This window comes from Cydia strobilella, chromosome 13, assembly GCF_947568885.1.
Source record: "Cydia strobilella chromosome 13, ilCydStro3.1, whole genome shotgun sequence".
Lineage (NCBI taxonomy): Eukaryota > Metazoa > Arthropoda > Insecta > Lepidoptera > Tortricidae > Cydia > Cydia strobilella.
In genome coordinates this window covers 8,939,033-8,957,318 of record NC_086053.1, presented here as the reverse complement: position 1 = coordinate 8,957,318, position 18,286 = coordinate 8,939,033, and the positions used below count along the sequence as shown (strand labels likewise).

At 36.3% G+C, this 18,286-nt stretch overlaps 1 protein-coding gene across 1 annotated transcript; it reads right to left on the bottom strand.

The window, feature by feature from the left end:
* Positions 1-5,184: 5,184 nt before the first annotated feature.
* On the bottom strand, positions 5,185-18,286 carry LOC134746642 (serendipity locus protein alpha). Its single transcript, XM_063681128.1, has 9 exons — positions 18,154-18,286; positions 17,887-18,078; positions 17,240-17,491; positions 16,689-16,808; positions 13,955-14,342; positions 13,176-13,357; positions 12,128-12,320; positions 8,582-9,241; positions 5,185-7,839 (listed from the first exon to the last, which is right to left on the bottom strand). Exons 1-9 carry the CDS (start codon positions 18,217-18,219, stop codon positions 7,535-7,537), a joined length of 2,358 nt encoding a protein of 785 aa, XP_063537198.1. The 5' UTR covers positions 18,220-18,286; the 3' UTR covers positions 5,185-7,534.

Below are 18,286 nucleotides of genomic sequence, written 5' to 3'. Positions count from 1 at the left end.
AAGTTGTATTTAAAGTAATTAAGTCATGCTTATCTGTATATTACTAAGGTACTACTATTGACTCACTTTTGCTCCTAACTGTATACGTCTGAGCTCTAAGTAAAACACTAAATAGCAACAAATATTTTCTATGATTCAGCAAAATATTTATCCACTACCACGCGCAGCCAGACAGTCGAAAATAGCCGCCATCGCCACCTAAGCGGTTTACGGTTATAAAGCGATATTGCTTTCTGCGGAATTAAAGCTTAGCACCTAATACGTCACGGGGTTGTTGTTGTTATCGGCTTTGCGATACAAATACTGTTGATGGCTCTCAATAGCAATATTATAGCTAGAATAGGGATGTTAACATTTTTTTATAACTGTTTCCATTTTATAGATAGATACGTAATTATTGCAAAAAAAAATCTAAATTTTTATTTATAATTTTTTAATAAAAAATCGACTTTAATTAGTTTAGTATTTAAATTTCGCGCAGAAACGCTCCAAGCTGTCACGTGATCTGGATGACGTAATAATGTGATAAACAAACTGCTGTCAGTGCCGGAAGACCACCAGGTTCATGAATCTAGTATAACTGGATCGGTCATGAGGAGTGGGGGAAAATGACCGAACGGGATAGTCTTATGTATCTTTCAGTAGAAGTAGCAGAGAAAGCGCTGTTATTGTTTGTCCTTGTCATAGTTTCACTTTTCCACCGCTGCCACAACCGAGGTTGTGGCAAACAAATAAGTACGTGACATGTCATGTTTGTTCGTTGCTTGTTTAATTATCGTTGTTTTGTATGAAATTGTGCTTTCTCTTATGAAATATAGTGATGGTTAGCGTTTTGAATGCTTGAACTTTGATAAAATACTGGTGAATTGTTCTGTAATCGGCTGTAATAGCCGCTCTGAGCAAAAATATGAGATCATAACCTTTCACACGTAAGTACGGTATTTTACACCTTCCTCTTAACGCAATATGTGAGAATAACATCGTTAAATTACGTTACACTCAAAGCAATGTAGAATCAAACGATTTCAATAAAAATATCACAATTATTTACGCAAAATAACAAAACATTATTTGTAAAATTATCCGCCCAAATTACGTAGGTAGGTAAGAGTCTGAGGTCAGCCATTTTTAAACTTCTTCTTAATTTAGCTGCATAACAATAATGTTAGGGATACCAGATGAAAATATCATAATTTTATGGGTAATTTTGACCTCGAAGTTTTTTCGTACTTCTAATTCCAAAAAATAAATAAACAAATGTTGTGAAGATTAAATGTGGTGTACATTAATTGGTGTGATTGCGATTTGTGATTTCTTTAAATTAAAACCCATAATATATTTTATTTTACGTTTTATTTACTAAACATGTTTAGTTTTTAACCACCTGCGCGAATTATAGGAGGTATTTCATTGTTTATACGCCTAAAAAGAACGGCCCATTGACATTTTATTTAACAATTTTTTAATACCGTCAAACAAGCTAACTTTGCCTCCAGGGTAATCGCCCCAACGTGATATCAAATATTGGGGTAATTTTTACCAATATGGTATCCCCACGTTTATGACGTCATCTATGTCTATCCCTTACGGGCGCACGCGTATAGCTGGTCTATGTAATGCTAGGTATATGACCAGGTTTGACAACTTGTCTGTGCGTGTTTCTCACACCGTGACGTCACGCGCTCCGATTTGCGTTTGCAGTCACGTGATGCTGATCATTATTTTAAATACTTTTTAAATTATTTTTAATTAATTACGCATATTTACACTTACAAAATATGATTTTCAGCATTTTATTCCCTGCTATTGCTATGGTAAAAACATAACATTTTATATATTCGCAATTAGCTCCATGCATGAATTTATTTTTATTTTTGGATTCATAATTTATATCGTTGGAACACCGGAAATGATAAAAATACTTTTGTAAACCTTAACATTATTTTATTAAAAAATATTTTAAATGTTGAAAATTTTTAAGCGGTTGAAACGCTCATAATTTTTGGCGCGAATTCGACAGAGCGTGATGACGTCACACGTTGGGCGGCCCAACTGACGTTTGCTACTAATGACACTAATCTGTCGAACGCGTGACATCACGTGGCGTTTCGAGCGTTTCGCTCACTAGCTTTTCGCGGGCAAATTTTTGTACTTTTTATTTATAATTTTAAGTAATTAAATGGTAATTTAAAAACGGAAATGCATTTGTAACATGATATAACGGTAACAAACATCCGAATAAAACATATTTCGTTCAAATATAAACTTCATGCATGAGGCTAATTCATGACAACATCCCTATTACTTACATAATTAGGTACGTACGATAGAATAGGTAAGCCGGTAACGGCTAGTATCATTAATGTACGATTCCCACCAACCGACTGGAGTCGAGCCGCGCTAGAGCGCATTTTCAACATGCCTAAGGCCCACTTTGCACCATCCCACTAACCCGGGGATAAGCGTTAAAACGGTTAATCCAGTGTCAAAGTGAACCACCAATACATACATTATGTTTGTACCGAACCGAACGCTATTAGGGCCACTTGCACCATCCCACTAACCCAGGGTTAACCGGTTAAACCTGGAGTTACCATGGTTACTAGTACAATTTGACACTGGGTTCTGGGTTAACGGTTTAACGGGTTAACCCCGGGTTAGTAGAATGGTGCAAGTGGCGCTTAGTGGCTCTGTGAGCTGTATCTAGACCTCGCGATAAGCTTAAAAGATGTAAAAATTAAAAAATACTAACTTCGACAACGAACTCACAATGGTCTTAAGTGCCATAGAATCTACTGGCGCGTAAGTTTTTATGCCAATTTCCCATTTTTTTTTTTAATGAAACGACAAAAAAAAGCTACATGCAGAGAACAATCCGGATATACCTCGAATGCATTTTTTTTACCCAAGCTTAAACAGAGACCTTCGCTAACGCTCGGTCAATAATTAAGCCTCCGCTGTTCGTCTCTCTGTCTGTCCGCCTCTTTGTCAGCTGGCTGTATTTCATGAAGCATTTTGCGGATTTTGCCTCTATGAAGTATATGACATTAAGTATTAAGTACTAACTGTCTTAGCCACCCAGCTACTTAAAGTACTTAGTTCAATTCCAATACACAAGTTCAATGCGTAATAAATTAAGTATGAATATCATTTTCATTTTATTTGTTTTTTTTTTTGTTTATAATACTATTTTACCTTAGAACTAGATTCAAATAAAATAACCGGTCAAGTGTGAGTCGGACTGGCGCACGAAGGGTTTCGTACCGTTACGCAAAAAACGGCAAAAAAACCACGTTTGTTGTATGGGAGCCCCACTTAAATATTTATTTTATTCTGTTTTTAGTATTTGTTGTTACCTATAGCGGCAACAGAAATACATCATCTGTGAAATTTTCAACTGTCTAGCTATCACGGTTAATGAGAGCCTGGTAACAGAAGGACAGACAGACTGACTGACAGACAGACGGACGGACGGGCAGCGGAGTCTTAGTAATAGGGTCCCGTTTTCACCCTTTGGGTACGGAACCCTAAAAAAATTACACCTATTCATCTTCGGTTACCGCGATAGTTACTCATGAAATAAAACTATGAAAACGGATTATATCGCGTATATTGAATTTATAATTCATGCCGACGTTTCGAACCCTTTACAGCGTTCGTGGTCAACGGGTGACTGATGAAAAACTACAATGTGCAAAAATACCCACATACAAAAATAATGAACCATAATAAACTTTAAGGCTGGTTGTACATGCAGAATCGGTTAATCGGTACGTCAGTACATGAGTCAATAAGTCAGTGAGAGAAAACCCGATTTTTAGATGTATGTATCTTAATAACCGGTTGAGCTATATATGGAATTTGGGGTTCTAGTTCTGTTAGCCTTATGGGTCTTAATAAATGAACTAAATTTCATATGTTTATGTCATAGAGTAACTTATACTAGAGCGGTACTGTCATAGTAAATTTTGTAACCCCAGTTAATTCACTGCCACCTGTCGACACACTTTAAAACTAAAAATAAATATTTATAAAAATACGATAAAATGTATTTAAATATGGATAAATGATTTTTTTTATTTGCATTAATTATTTTTATGATTTTGACCCATGTTCTTTCACTGATATGCGTTAAAATTATAAATAACAAACGAAACCGTCAACGCCCTCTATACGAGTGTAGGCTAAAACTAGTGGCGCCCTCTGATCGAGAATCAAATTTTCGTGATTTTCGAGGCACGTTTTTTCCTTAGACTGTATCCATCTATTACGGAGTTATATCTATCTTTGGTTTATGTTAAATACATTTTTAGGGGTCAAAAGTGGCTCCAAATGGTTTGTGTAATATAACAAATTACATTTGAAGTTTTGTCCCTATTCACCCCGGTTGACGGTATTCATCAATATTATCTGCTACTTGTTTCTGGACCACTTCTTATGTATGATTTTGTATGTATGGTTTTGTAAAAGTTTTCTAATTAGGTTGTTATTTACCATTTGCAACAGATATTTCGCAGTGACCTTTGACGTCAACGTTAGCCGACCCGCCGCAGAGGCCCACGGCTCCAAATCAAGTAAATTGGGCGCTGCGGGACCCGTTACGTTAGGTACTTACGCCGCCTTTGGGGCTTATAGATCTTCTTACTAATCACTTACATCTATGTACTATCTATACTTCACATTTTGACGTATCATTACTTAACTGTTACCAGTATTACAATTTGGTGGTAACCTGGTAACACCCGAGAATAACCCTCATATATGGACATGTTCGGATATTAGGAAATATTAGGTTAAAAAGCAAAAAAATGTTACCTATTACAAAAATATTTATTTAGTAATTAATTGTAAAACATATAAAATAAAATAATATTATATATAACTAGACGGTACCATAGAGTAACTTATACTAGAGCGGTACTGTCATAGTAAATTTTGTAACCCCAGTAAATTCACTGCCATCTGTCGACACACTTTAAAACTAAAAATAAAGATTTATAAAAATACGATAGAAAGTATTTAAATATAGATAAATGTTTTTTTTTATTTGCATTAATTATTTTTTATGATTTTGACCCATGTTCTTTCACTGATATGCGTTAAAATTGTTAAATAACAAACGAAACCGTCAACGCCATCTATACGACTGTAGGCCAAAACTAGTAGCGCCCTCTGAACGAAAATCAATTTTTCTTGATTTTCGAGGCACGTTTTTTCCTTAGACTGTATCCATCTATTACGGAGTTATATCTATCTTTGACGGTACGGGACGAACCACACTATTATGCGGACGGAATTCATTTTCTTACGATTTTAAAACCCAAGTCCGCAGCAAGCTCGGTTCTCCATACAAACGTAGTTACGCTATCATTTTAAAACGACTAGCTAAATTGCTCTGAAACTTAGTACTTACAATAGGATGAGGTATATCTATGCCTGTAATTAGTTTATGTAGCTTCAGATACCACAGTTAAAAAAATACAGCTAATTTAAGTTTTTCATACAAAACTTGTTTTTGCTCTATTTCGTTTGTTTTATAAGCTTGAGCTATATGAACTAATTACAGACATAGATATATTAGATATACCTCATGTCATTGTATGTGCAAAGTTTCATTACAATCCAACACGTAGTTTTAAAATGAGAACGAAACTCCGTTTGTATGGGAAGGTGAAATTCGGCCGAGCTTGCTGTGGACTCTTAAAGGTATTAAGTATATATAATACAATAACTAACTTATATTTAAATGACGAGATATAATGCTGCTGTGCGGCACAAGCATATTCAGTACATACAAAAATGCTTGTGCTGCACAGTGCCGCACAGTGGTAGAATCCCGCCTTCTCTCGTTCGCGACAATGTAAAAGCATCGCGGTAGATACTCGTACGTGGCTGACCTTTCTATGTGTTTGTGCACGATCGCTCTGTCGAACAACACGGCAAAAGCTGGGCCGGAGGCTACCTCTTTACTTGGATGGAACTGTTTGACAAATATAAGCGTTGCATCTTATTTCTTTGAAAACAGCAAATGATTTACCGCTTTACTTCATTTTATGAGTTTGTAGTAATCCGTAACAAATGTAACAATAATATTATAATACTGCTTAGTTGTAGTTGGATCTCTGAGTGTTATTTTTGACTATTTGAATTAGGTTATATCACAGGTCTGCATTTAAATTAGTTGCAACGAATTGCGTATAGACATAGCGATTGTGCATCTTATAAATAATTATTAGTTCAAAATATAAACTTATAAATTATACCTAATCTCAATCATAAAGAAATAAGTATGCTTAGTGTGTTCACTCCATACATAATATGTAGAGATAAAAACCCTTTTATAATAAGTTTTAATAAGTCTAGCGAAAACTTATTAATGATTCGATTCAAGCTTAGTGAGTATTAAGTTTTAAGGAATTTTAAAACTTATCAATAATAAATTTAACCACACCTTCCATTTTAATTGAGTCGCTTAACTTCAAACTCGGGTGAATCCATCTGTCAGATTAATGCGATTTGCCGAGAGGGTCGAATGGATTTACCCGAGTTTGAAGTTAAGCGACACAATTATTATTATTAAGTTAGGAAATTCATGTATGAAGTGAGCACTCTAAGCTTACTTAGGGCCACATGCGCCATTCACTAACCCGAGGTTAACCGGTTAAAGCTGAAGTGACCATGGTTACCAGTACAATTTGACACTGGATTAACGGTTTAACCGCTTAACCCCGGGTTAGTGGGATGGTGCAAGTGGGCCTTATTTATCTATGTCTCAATAATATATACTAAATAAAAAAGCGCTGGTAACGTAACTTGCAATCCGGAGGTTGCGGGTTCAAACCACGGCTCGTACCAACAAGTTTTTCGCAACTTATGTACGACATGTTATTTGATAGTTACCAGTCTCTTTTCTATAATCGAAAAACATCGTGAGGAAATCGAAGTACCTAATCACAATAAGGCCTAATTTCCCCTCTGGGTTGGAAGTTCAGCTACCATGAGCCGTGCAAAAAGCCGGGACAAAGTTAGGAAGATGATCAATATACTAAATTACATACTAATTAGGTAAAATTATTATTTTACAGAAATCATTTTATAAGAAATGTATATGAAAAGTGTATGAAAATAATCTGTCATGTTTTTTTTATAGGTATATAATGGTTTTTTTTTGTTCAGGATTTCAGGAAGTATAAATTCTGAGGAATGAAACTTTTGTCTGCGATATGAATAATCAACCTAAATTACAATCGTGTGCAATAACTTCACGTTGGTCATGCAATTTGTTGTCAATATGATTAAAATCTTACACTTTCCCCAAAATGGAAACGACAGACGATGTTATAATTTTCGCCTACTGTCATCCGTCATCCTAACGAACTTTCAGCGTAGGGTACCTACCTGCTTTAGCTACCGGCAATATCCGGATTTAACTTGAATACACGCTCGACACATTTTACGTGCGATATGAATCCAGATTATAAAAAAATCTTATACCTATTCTATTTCGATGTTGTTGTATTAGCGATGTCCTTAATTACAGACGAGTTTCCTTATGCAATAGCTTCAGATTTGTCAATTTGTTCTCAACACGATTCAAATCCTTCAGTCTCTCTAACGTTGACACGTCGGATGGCACCGTAGCATTAGTAGCAATCGCCTCAGTGTCGTCCAAACGCACTTCTACTTCCAGGGCACTGGCATTAGGCGGTATGTTGCGCAAGTATTTAGATAGTGATGTATTTCGATTGGTGTTCCTTGTTGAAATGGGCCCTGTGCGATTAACTCGCGAATTCGTTTTGGAGAGAAGTTTCGTCATGTCATGCATTTGGTCAAGAATTTCTGTAAAATAAAAAACAAAATCCAATTAATATAACTCGCTAGGTCTGTTTTTAATCTGTGTTCTGTTCAGTCTGATAAACATGAGCTGTACTAAAATATATTTTTTATTAGTTGGGAGTTAAATGCCTATATTAGTGTGTTATGAATATTTAAATAAATAAATAATAAATAAATATTATAGGACATTCTTACACAAATTGACTAAGTCCCACGGTAAGCTCTATAAGGCTTGTGATGTGGGTACTCAGACAACGATTTATATATATGTAATATACAAATACTTAAATACATATAAAACATCCATGACTCAGGAACAAATATCTGTGCTCATCGCACAAATAAATGCCCTTACCTGGATTCGAACCCAGGACCATCGGCTTCATAGGCAGGGTCACTACCCACTAGGCCAGACGGATGTCAATATTTAAATCTATGATATATCATAGATTAAACCTTAAATATAAACCTTTTCGTCAACAAAAGCTAGGTATTTTATCAGTTTTATGGTCCTACTTATTTTTATTTCTGTTTTTACTAAACAATGCCTGAACAACAAAACTTTTTTCATTGATATCAGTCAATCTCAACTCAACTCCTTGTAAGTCCCTGTAATAATGACAAAATCTTAGATAAGTTTTCCAGGATCCAACAAGACAGATACAGATTTGTACATAAATCTTACCCAATTAATGTCTTTGTTCATTATGTTTGTTAGAATAATAAGTAGGCATAAATAACTCACCTGAAATCTGTAAGCTTGTTGTGTCGTCCATGAGACTCTCTTTGAAGAGCACTTCGCTCTTCAAGCTTTTATTTTCCAGCTGTTTCTCAGAAGTCAAGTTATAGCGCTTATTTAGAACCATTTTTCTTAGAGACGACTTGTTCTTTTTGGGTGAGAAATTGTACAAAATCGAGTTTTTATGTACTTCGGCTTTTTCCTTTTGGTCGGTTTCAAATTCAGACAGGTTAAACATCGCGTCGAGCTGTATGGAAAAATTTAGCTCGTAACATTTTTGAGCTTTAATTTGATTAACTAATTTCTTCAACGGATATCTCATTGCTGGTGTTCTTATATTGGCAGTTTTAGCAAATACGCTACGTGTCATACAAGGTATATTTTTTGGGGAGCTAACATAAGTGTTGCTAATTACAGGGCTCATTGTATACGTGACATTCGGAATGGTCGCCTGCTCTTCTGCTATCTCCGATTTAAAGAACTGGTCATCATTATCGTCTGGATGAAGCAACTGGTTTATTCTATTAACCAGTGTGTACAGTAGTTTTAGACGTTTAAAAAGCTGCTCCAGAGAGACCTCTTTGTTGGGCGTGGGTTTTTTTACGTCATACGAATAATCGTCCTTTGAGCAGAAAAGGTTGCTGACCACCTTGCACTCCTGAAGAGCTAAGAAAAAAATACGTAGGTAACGAATGCGCAGATATTAGAATAGGCAGATAAACAACTGTAAATTAAAATCACACACATATTAGGTACTGCTACAGTTTCATTAATCATCAATTATGTTATTGTTTCTTTGACAGAGATGCTCAGTGTAGCCGGAAATAGGAAAATTTCGCACCGTATAATGTAAATTATGTACTTAAACTGTATAATAACAAAATGTTATTTATATTAAAAACCGGTTTATAAGTTGTGTTCGGTTTTGTTTAGAATGTAATATAAAAGCTTCGGACCATCGCTGACATATAGTTAAGTGACTAAACTTTATTGTTACGAAATAAGACCCACACAAGGTCAGTTGAGAATTTTGATACTTTTATCATACTTCGCGGGATATGCCTACTTCCCGGGTACGAAGAACGTGCCTATTGTAATGAGGATGAAATTAATGAATTCTTAAATATACTGAATAAATTGCTATAAGCCTCGGACCGGTCGGGCCACTCTAAATAAGCTATGCAAAGCTGCTTATTATCGCGACCTTTAATAGGTAGATATAAGGCACTAGACAGTATCATTATAACTTCGCTAATTAAATGAATATTATGAAAATTATTTGACTCATAGACATTTCGGAGTTATATAAATTAAACCTGTGATTCATGAAAGAGATATTTATTTAAGGTGGTAAATATTAACAAAATAGAAACATTGTATATTATAATATTATTAATTGCAAGATTAATGGTATTCATTGCAAGAGTTAATTGAAAGGTTTATAGGTAGAATGATAAAACTCCAAGTAAAAAATAAAAAAATATTTTAGGAAGTACGTACATGTATATGCCCTCCTGTTTACAAATGGTTAATATAAATGTTAGAAATGTAGTGTATGTCACTCAGACCCATAAACGAACTTATTGTAATTGATATTTCAATTATCAAAATCAGCTTATTAGTTTCAACGCTACAGTGGACACATTGCACAAACGGGTGTGTAATATTTAATATAAATATATATATATATATATATATATATATATATATATATATATATATATATAATAATATACATTTGATATAACGCCATTTAATATATTATTATATGTTATAATGTAATTTTTATTATAAGTTTCCTTTGTTATATTGTGATTTCATCTAAACTATCATTGATATAATGCCTATTGTAATATAATTTTTAAATAGTATATAGACATGTTTTATAATGACATTATACAGCGCTGCCCTCTGCACTCACTTGCAGGCCTCCCGGAAGATCTGTTTAAATTAACACCTGACGTAATCTCGTGGCTCGGGACCCTGAATGTGGACTTATAATTATCTTATTCAGACTATTATCCAATTTTATAAAGAATGTTTATGTAAGTATATACGCCATACGATTAAATAAATAAATAAATAATGACATTTGTTATATTATTTTTGCATATAACGTAATACTTAATATAATTAAATCAATTATAAATACATATATTGTATAAACATTTTTAGCATATTTTATTTAAGAAAAACGTAACATTTTACATACTTTTTATAACTAGTACGCAGGCCCTACAATTAAATACAAATTATCCTAGTGTAAACACGCCTGACGAAAAAGAATAGCACGATTGCACTAAAATTTTGAATTTCTAGTTATGTGTTTAATGCTATCCCACTTCATTTGCTAGCTATTTTATTCTAGGGAGGTCTCAGTTCTAACCTAACCTAACCAAATTATTCACGGATTTCGATTCTGTAGGTGCCGGAGTTCAAACCTAACCTAAAGGGGCCCACTGACTATCAGTCCGCCGGACGATATTGGCCTGTCAGTTAGAACAAAAAATTGACAGTTCCGAACAACTGACAGGCCGATGTCGTCCGGCGGACTAATAGTCAGTGGGCCCCTTTAACCACTTTTTTTCCTAGGTATTTCATTCTATGGGGGGTCAAAGTTCTAACCTAACCTAACCCTCCTTTTGCTAGGTAGTTATTCGTTTGTGCGGACTCGCAGTTTCAACCTAACCTAACCAATTTATATCATGCAACTATTATGCCACACAAATAGTTATGTGATATCACTTGTTATAACAAATAATATGCTTTAGAGTATGTAATAATTATGGCAATATATATTAGACGAAGTGTAAATATGCCCAATGACCATTATACCAATAATTACATTATATGTACCGTTAATTAGGTATTACGGTAGTATGGCAGTTATTACGTTATTCAAAGTAACGATATACCAAATTATAATATATGAAAAGTAATTTTAACAACTGTAATGCACCCTGCACGAACACATAAATAGAATGTTAAAATGAAAGTGTTAAGAATTAGTCTTAATGGATTTTTTTAACCCATTAATGGGAACTATGTAAACAAGCATCGTAATTTTGGCTGTCTTTCTTTGTTATCACAGAAAATGGTAATAATAAGAATTAATAGATTAGCTACTCGTGTTTATGTTTATTTTTCATCGTGCGAATCGCGTGGAACAAGAAAAATTAAAGTTACTTATATACCTAGACACAAAAAAGCGCAATTGCGCAGAAAGTGTTAACAGCTAAACAAACGCAAAATTAAACTTAGTCACTAGTGGCTCTGTGAGCCGTAGACCTCGCGAGCATAACTCAAAACTGAATAAATGTATGACTCCGCCATTTTGAACAATTTCCAAAAATTTAACCGACAAAAGAAAGATTTAATCATCGAACCTTCTTTACGAAACACGGTCGAGAATTGCGACCTGTAGAGAAGAACATCCGGACATACGAAAGCATTCTTGCCCAAGCTGAAACGGAGACCTTCTCTAACGCTCGGTCAATTAAAAATATTCAGTATAGATAGGTGGATAGATCATTTAAGTATAACTCCACTTACCTTTGTTCAAGTCAGCCAGCAATAGCAGTAAAACCTCTTGACAAGACAGCGCTTCAGGCTCATGTTCTTTGTAGACGTCAAAAAAGTCACGAAGCACGCCGCCAAGGTTGATCACACTGCACACAGCGCTACCTTCGTACTTCTTCGTGTTGAAAAGCTGCAGCAGGGTCTGGTGCATCATCTGTTTTGATTTCTGTAAGTAAACATGACAGAATAAGTTGAATTTTAAAGCGGGACTTACATTATGAAATTAGTGGCGTGAAATTGATTTCGTGACTGTAGTTTTACCAACAGTTTCACGTGTAATTTAATATTTTCGTAATGCATGCATTAATTTCATGAAAGCAAATCAATTTCGTGCCCTGCACGATTTTTTGGTGAAATTAGTGTCATGCAACTAATTTCGTAATGTAAATGCGACGTGAAAAACTAGTGTCGCGAAAGTGACTGGGGTGTGCGGATGTGTAGCTTCGATGCTGATGAGGCCGTGGTCACTGCGACACTAATTATTTCACGAAATTACTTTCGCATATATCGAAACTACTTTCGTGAAACTGATTTCAACATCCATGAGACTATTTTCGTATTGTAAATCCCGCTTTGGTTATTAATTGAGGTTCTTTTTCTTTGAACTATAGCAAATGCGCCTGTGTATCCATTTTTTTTATACAACAACGAAAAATCTTTCTCGAAACCCTAGTTGTGCTTTGGACTTAACCTTTCAGTCTTCCAGTCACCGAAGTAGGTATGTCCCAGTAGATAAGTCATTGGTTTGTCAAATAATGAAGGTGAAGATGAACGCCCTTTGCGGTTTCTCGCTTTATGAAACTATAGTTTGGCCTAGGACTGTTTCATTTCAAACATAGACAAAGAGAATCATACTGTCTTTGTCTTACACTAGTACTAGCACCCAAAGGAAAGGGATGAGAATAATTTTCCTAGTTCTTACTGACTTATTTTGTATGGTGGTTTGCTACTGAGGGGTATGTTTCCGCTTTGTTACTTTTTAACTCATTGTATCAGCAGTCATTAAGAAATTTAGTTTTACCTCTGCAAATGCAGCTGGGTCCACAATCAGGAAAACACTGTCCTTTATATCCTGTACCTCCTTACGCCAGGAGTCAGTGAGAAATTCAGCATGCCAACTACCAGAAGACAGCATCAATGCCGGCACCAGGTGAGGGTCCAGGGCTTCTAGACTTGCCAGGCCGCTTCTTAGAGATACTATTCCTGAAATATGTTAAACTGGCTATAGGGCGTTTCATATTGGATTCGGATCGATCGTAACTATCGCGAGTAAGTGTCACAGGGAGGCAACACGTCGAACGTGCTCACGGTAGGCCCTCTGATGCGATCCCACACGGCGCACCGGTGAGTGAACGGGACATCTATATACATGCATAGCGTTGTCTCGATCAAACATCGGAGCGGCGTGCGGTTCTGCATCAATGTGAAAACTGTAGGTAATAGTTGTTTTTTAATCAACAGTTGGATACTGCTGACATTCAGAATTTCCCTCAAAACTGCAAAGCATGCAGTTAGGAATGATAAAAGAGGAGTAATGCAAGCAAAAACTACATTTAGGATTCGTGTTGCGAATTTGACGGCTTATGTAGATGGCGCTGCACAGCTTCATTCATACATTATGTGTCGTAACTTTGGTTGTCTAATCTACCTATTTTTGTCAACTCAATTAGGTACTACAAAACATGGTGCCGTACAGCGCCATCTAGTTCTCTGTCTCCACTGACAAACTTGGGAGCAACAAAAAAAACTCGAGTAATAACATGATAGATTTAACTTATGAATCTTATAATAATTACTTACTCTCCTGATCTGAAGAACAAGATACTGCAAAAGACCCAATTTGCAAAAGCCTCTCACCGTAGAGATCAAACTCTTTTACATATTCACAATCTTCTACAATATTGTCCTCACTAGTATCATGACATGGACACCCTTCTGTATTCACAAAATGTCTTTTCACTATGTCAACAGGAGAGACACTGTTACTAAAGCAGTGAACAACTAGTGCTAGCAAAGCAGTGTTTGTATTTGTCTCCAAAACGTACAGGACATCCTTTAGGACATCGATTGAGACATTTACATTGGTTGGCAAGATTGGTAGTTTCAGTGAGTTTACTGTGGCACTGAATTTTCCATCTGTATCACCTTCAATGACTTCATTTATTAAAACTTTAGCTTCTCTTAGGACCTGCAAGTAAGATACATAAATTAGGGCTGATATTTTAAGACCCGTTCAGTATCTAACCCAGGAAACAATATTAACCAACGAGTTGTATTTGCATTCGTAATTATAGATGTACAGTTTGTAGAAAGTTTCTATAAGTTTTCAGAAATTTCCGGAAAATTTCACAAGTTTCGAAATTTTTGAAATGGAATATTTTGTTTCCCATACAAAATTATGAGAAGTGTTTCTGAAATGATTCCATGTGGAAATTTCAGAATTTTCGAAACTTTCCGACAGTTCAGGAGTATTTTTAATAGTGATGTACCGACTATTGATTTGGCCGACTAGCCGACTAGCCGACTAATCGGCACTCGGATGGCCGATTAGTCGGCCGACTAGTCGGCTAGTCGGCCAAATCCATAAATAATTTTCTCTCTTCAAAGTTTGCATTCGGATAGTCACTGCAGCAGCTTTGTCTAAGTTCGGATGCTTTGAAAAACATTTATTTTGCTGCTTGCGTCGCTTTAGCTTTTCGCGCGCTATTTTTGTACATATGTTTTAATAAATGAAATGCACAATAGTGTAACTTGCTTAACTGTGCTCAAATAGTACATTATGATACAAGTGTGCTAAGTTGGTCATTACACACGAGGCGATATTGTGCGCGCGAGCTGTAAGCGAGCGCGCAATAAGAAAGCCGATGTGTGTAATGACCAATGCACACGCGTTTCATACGACGTTTTTCAACACACTTGCGGGAAAAAAAAGAAACTTTCATATTAATCAAATTTTAATAGTTAAAACAGTTAGTATTGTGTGTTTCATCTTATCTGTCATACTCGTACTGCCGGCCGGCCCTCGCTCGCCCCGGCCGCGGGCGGCGCGGCGGGCGGGCCGCGCGCCGCGCACTGCGCAGGCGGTCGGGTGCGCCCGTGCCCGCCAGTCTGACCAATTAAAGAAGGCTCCCTTTCCATGCATATTATTAGCAATCAGTTAGCTTCTTAACTCAGTCCGATAATATAATGAAAAAGCACGAGTGGAAAAATACACTGAAAGAGCACGCGTGTTTAATATCTAGGATTATGAGCCAAAACTCGGTGGAATAAAAACGTCGTTTTGAGCAAGTGTGTTGAAAAATATATTAATTTGAGTAAACTGGGTATTAAACATTTGATCAATATTTGCTGTTTATTTCGTTTATTTGCTATTTTTCTGTACCTAATAAGTGGCCGACTAATCGGCCATTTTGGCCGACTAATCGGCCATTTTGGCCGACTAGTCGCCGACTAATCGCCGACTGCAAATGTGGCCGGATAGTCGGCTTTCCCGACTAGTCGGCGACTAGTCGGTACATCCCTAATTTTTAATATTAGTATTACCTGTCATTGATATAAATATAGTGATCCCTAAACTGAGAGAGAATGTATCAATACCACTGGGTAGATATGCTAGCGTGTTCCAAGCAGAGGTATGTGCTATAGCGCACTGCGCACGTATAGTAAAAGAGAGGGTGCTGTTGTAATATACACAGATAGCCAAGCAGCACTGAAGGCACTAAAGAAAATATCGGTTACCTCCTCTCCGGTGAGAGAATGTCGAGAGGAACTTAACTCGATAAGCAAGCAAAGAAGCGTTACGGTGGCATGGGTACGAGGACACCAGGGAGTAACGGGAAATGAGAAAGCTGACGAGCTGGCGAGGATAGGGGCGGAGACGGGATATATAGGTCCGGAACCGGCTCTGCCCATGTCAGCGGATGTCACGAAGGGAGTCATAGAGAAGGTAAAAGAGATAAAAGCACAGAGAGTATGGGAAGAAGAGGCTGGATGCAGACAGTCGAAGATGATGATTAAAGGTATAGATCACAGGAGAACCAGGTATCTTTTGAAACTAGGTAAGAGCCGTCTAAGACTATTGACATGTATCATTACAGGTAATAACACTCTCAACAGACACCTTAAGATAATGGAAATTAGCAGAGACGCCTCCTGTCCACATTGTGGTAAGGAGGAGACCAGCTTTCACTTACTAGCAGAGTGTATTATGTATGCGGCATCGCGATATAATACATTCCGCAGAGACACGCTGAAAGAGAATGAACTAAAGGACGTCGAACTTAAAGATGTCCTTCTGTTCTGCAGGAAAACAAGAAGATTTGAGGAGAATAGTGTGGGAATGCCGCCGGGACAGTAACCTGCAGCTCCAACTTCAGGGAACTGGGCTGACTGAACGCGACACGTGATCGACAGCCCGCTTGCCTCCGGCCGGGCGTCCCTACACTACATCTACATTGATATAAAAACTACTTTGTAAGGTTATAAAAGTTCTTGAACACATATAATGTATTAATAAGAATGTATGGTCTCTTACCACTTGACACCGAGTTTTCACTATTATCTGGTCTGACGGCAGGCAATACTTGCAAAGTGTCATAGCAGACAGCAGCAGCTCGTCCAGAGCGGAGTGTAGCTCCCGCATGCAGTCTAATAGCTGCAATTAAATTATAACACTTAAAATTACTCAAATTATCTTATTATTATTATCCTAATAAACATGGTCTAAAAATAGTCAACAATTGTTTGTAAGTACTCCATAATTTTATAATAAAATTACATGTGTATGTGTATTTATATATATACATATATTTTGTTGTTGTTGTTAAACACCCCACAATCTCTGCTTTGCCTAAAGGTTGACTGGTAGAGAATGCCTCATGGCATTAAGTCCGCCTTTTGTACTGTAAGGTTTTCTTTTGTGCAATAAAGCTTAAATAAATAAATAACTTGTAACTAATAACTATTGTATTGAAATATGAGAGTACTTGTATGACCAGTCTGGATTTGTCTGGTTATCGGGATATAAGTAAACATAATAATTAACAAGTTATGTACATTGTACAAAGATGTCAATAAGATACTTACTTCGATTTTCCATTCAAAATACAGCTCAACATTCTCTTTGTAATCAGTTTTGTAAATAATTTCAGCCAGCTTAGAAAGAGTTTCAAAAGTATGATCCATCCAATTGACAAAGTACATGGGAGTTGTGAATGGAGAGTCTTCACAACTAATGTCATTTAGAGTAATCTGCGCCAAATCTTTTAACTTGTCTTCAACCACCACAAGTCTGTTGACACACCAAGATAACCTCTCTATGGTGCATTGTCGACTTTCCTAAAATAAATATTATTCATCAACCTGTTATCATAGACATATATATTACGAGCACTACGAATGGGGCTGTCAAAATCGCATTTAGTTACACCAGCGCACTGTCGTGTGACGAATTGCGCAGTGGAAAGGCGTCACCATTGGTGTAAACGAAGGATAAGCGTATGCATACAATTCCGACCGAACACCGATGCCTTTCCACAGTTTCCACTGAGCAATTCGCCACACGGCTGAGCTCGCTGGTGTAACTAAATGCGATTTTAACTCCAATGTATCGGCCCCATTCGTAGTGCTGGTAAGGCCGGTCTTTACAAAGTAATATATATGTCTATGCCTGTTATCAATAGCGTCAAAATAAAACTTAGGTAAAATCAACAACATTAATTATGAACACAAACCTGTAGCAATATTCCTACTTGATTTTCTTGTTTGAAGATATCAAAGAAGTTGAGTACACATTTCTTAATCTGACTGCAGCACAAAGTAAACACATTTAGAATATTTGTGGCTTCCTCTTCTTGTTCTGTAGCAGCTTGTAAGCGTGTTCGTATTCTAATTATTAGTGGATATATCTTGCTAAATAACAAATCCTATAAAAATGGATAATAAATTAGTTTCACTAAGTCATTATGATGGTGAACAATTATTTTATTTGGAAATCGTACCACAATAAACTTTGAAGCACTCGGTGGATCCCGTGGGATATGCATAAAATCTAAATTCAGGTCCATTTTGTATAAAAACTTTACAAGAAAACGTCTCACAACTCACAAAACCTACAAAACAAATCTACTGAAA

Excerpts from the sequence above, each read along its gene's own strand:
- LOC134746642 (XM_063681128.1), bottom strand. The coding sequence starts at position 18,219 with ATGGACCTGAATTTAGATTTTATGCATATCCCACGGGATCCACCGAGT. Across the intron at positions 17,492-17,886 it reads AAGTAGGAATATTGCTACAG|GAAAGTCGACAATGCACCAT; the intron begins GTTTGTGTTCAT and ends TATTTATTTTAG. Across the intron at positions 16,809-17,239 it reads ATTTTGAATGGAAAATCGAA|CTATTAGACTGCATGCGGGA; the intron begins GTAAGTATCTTA and ends ATTTAATTGCAG.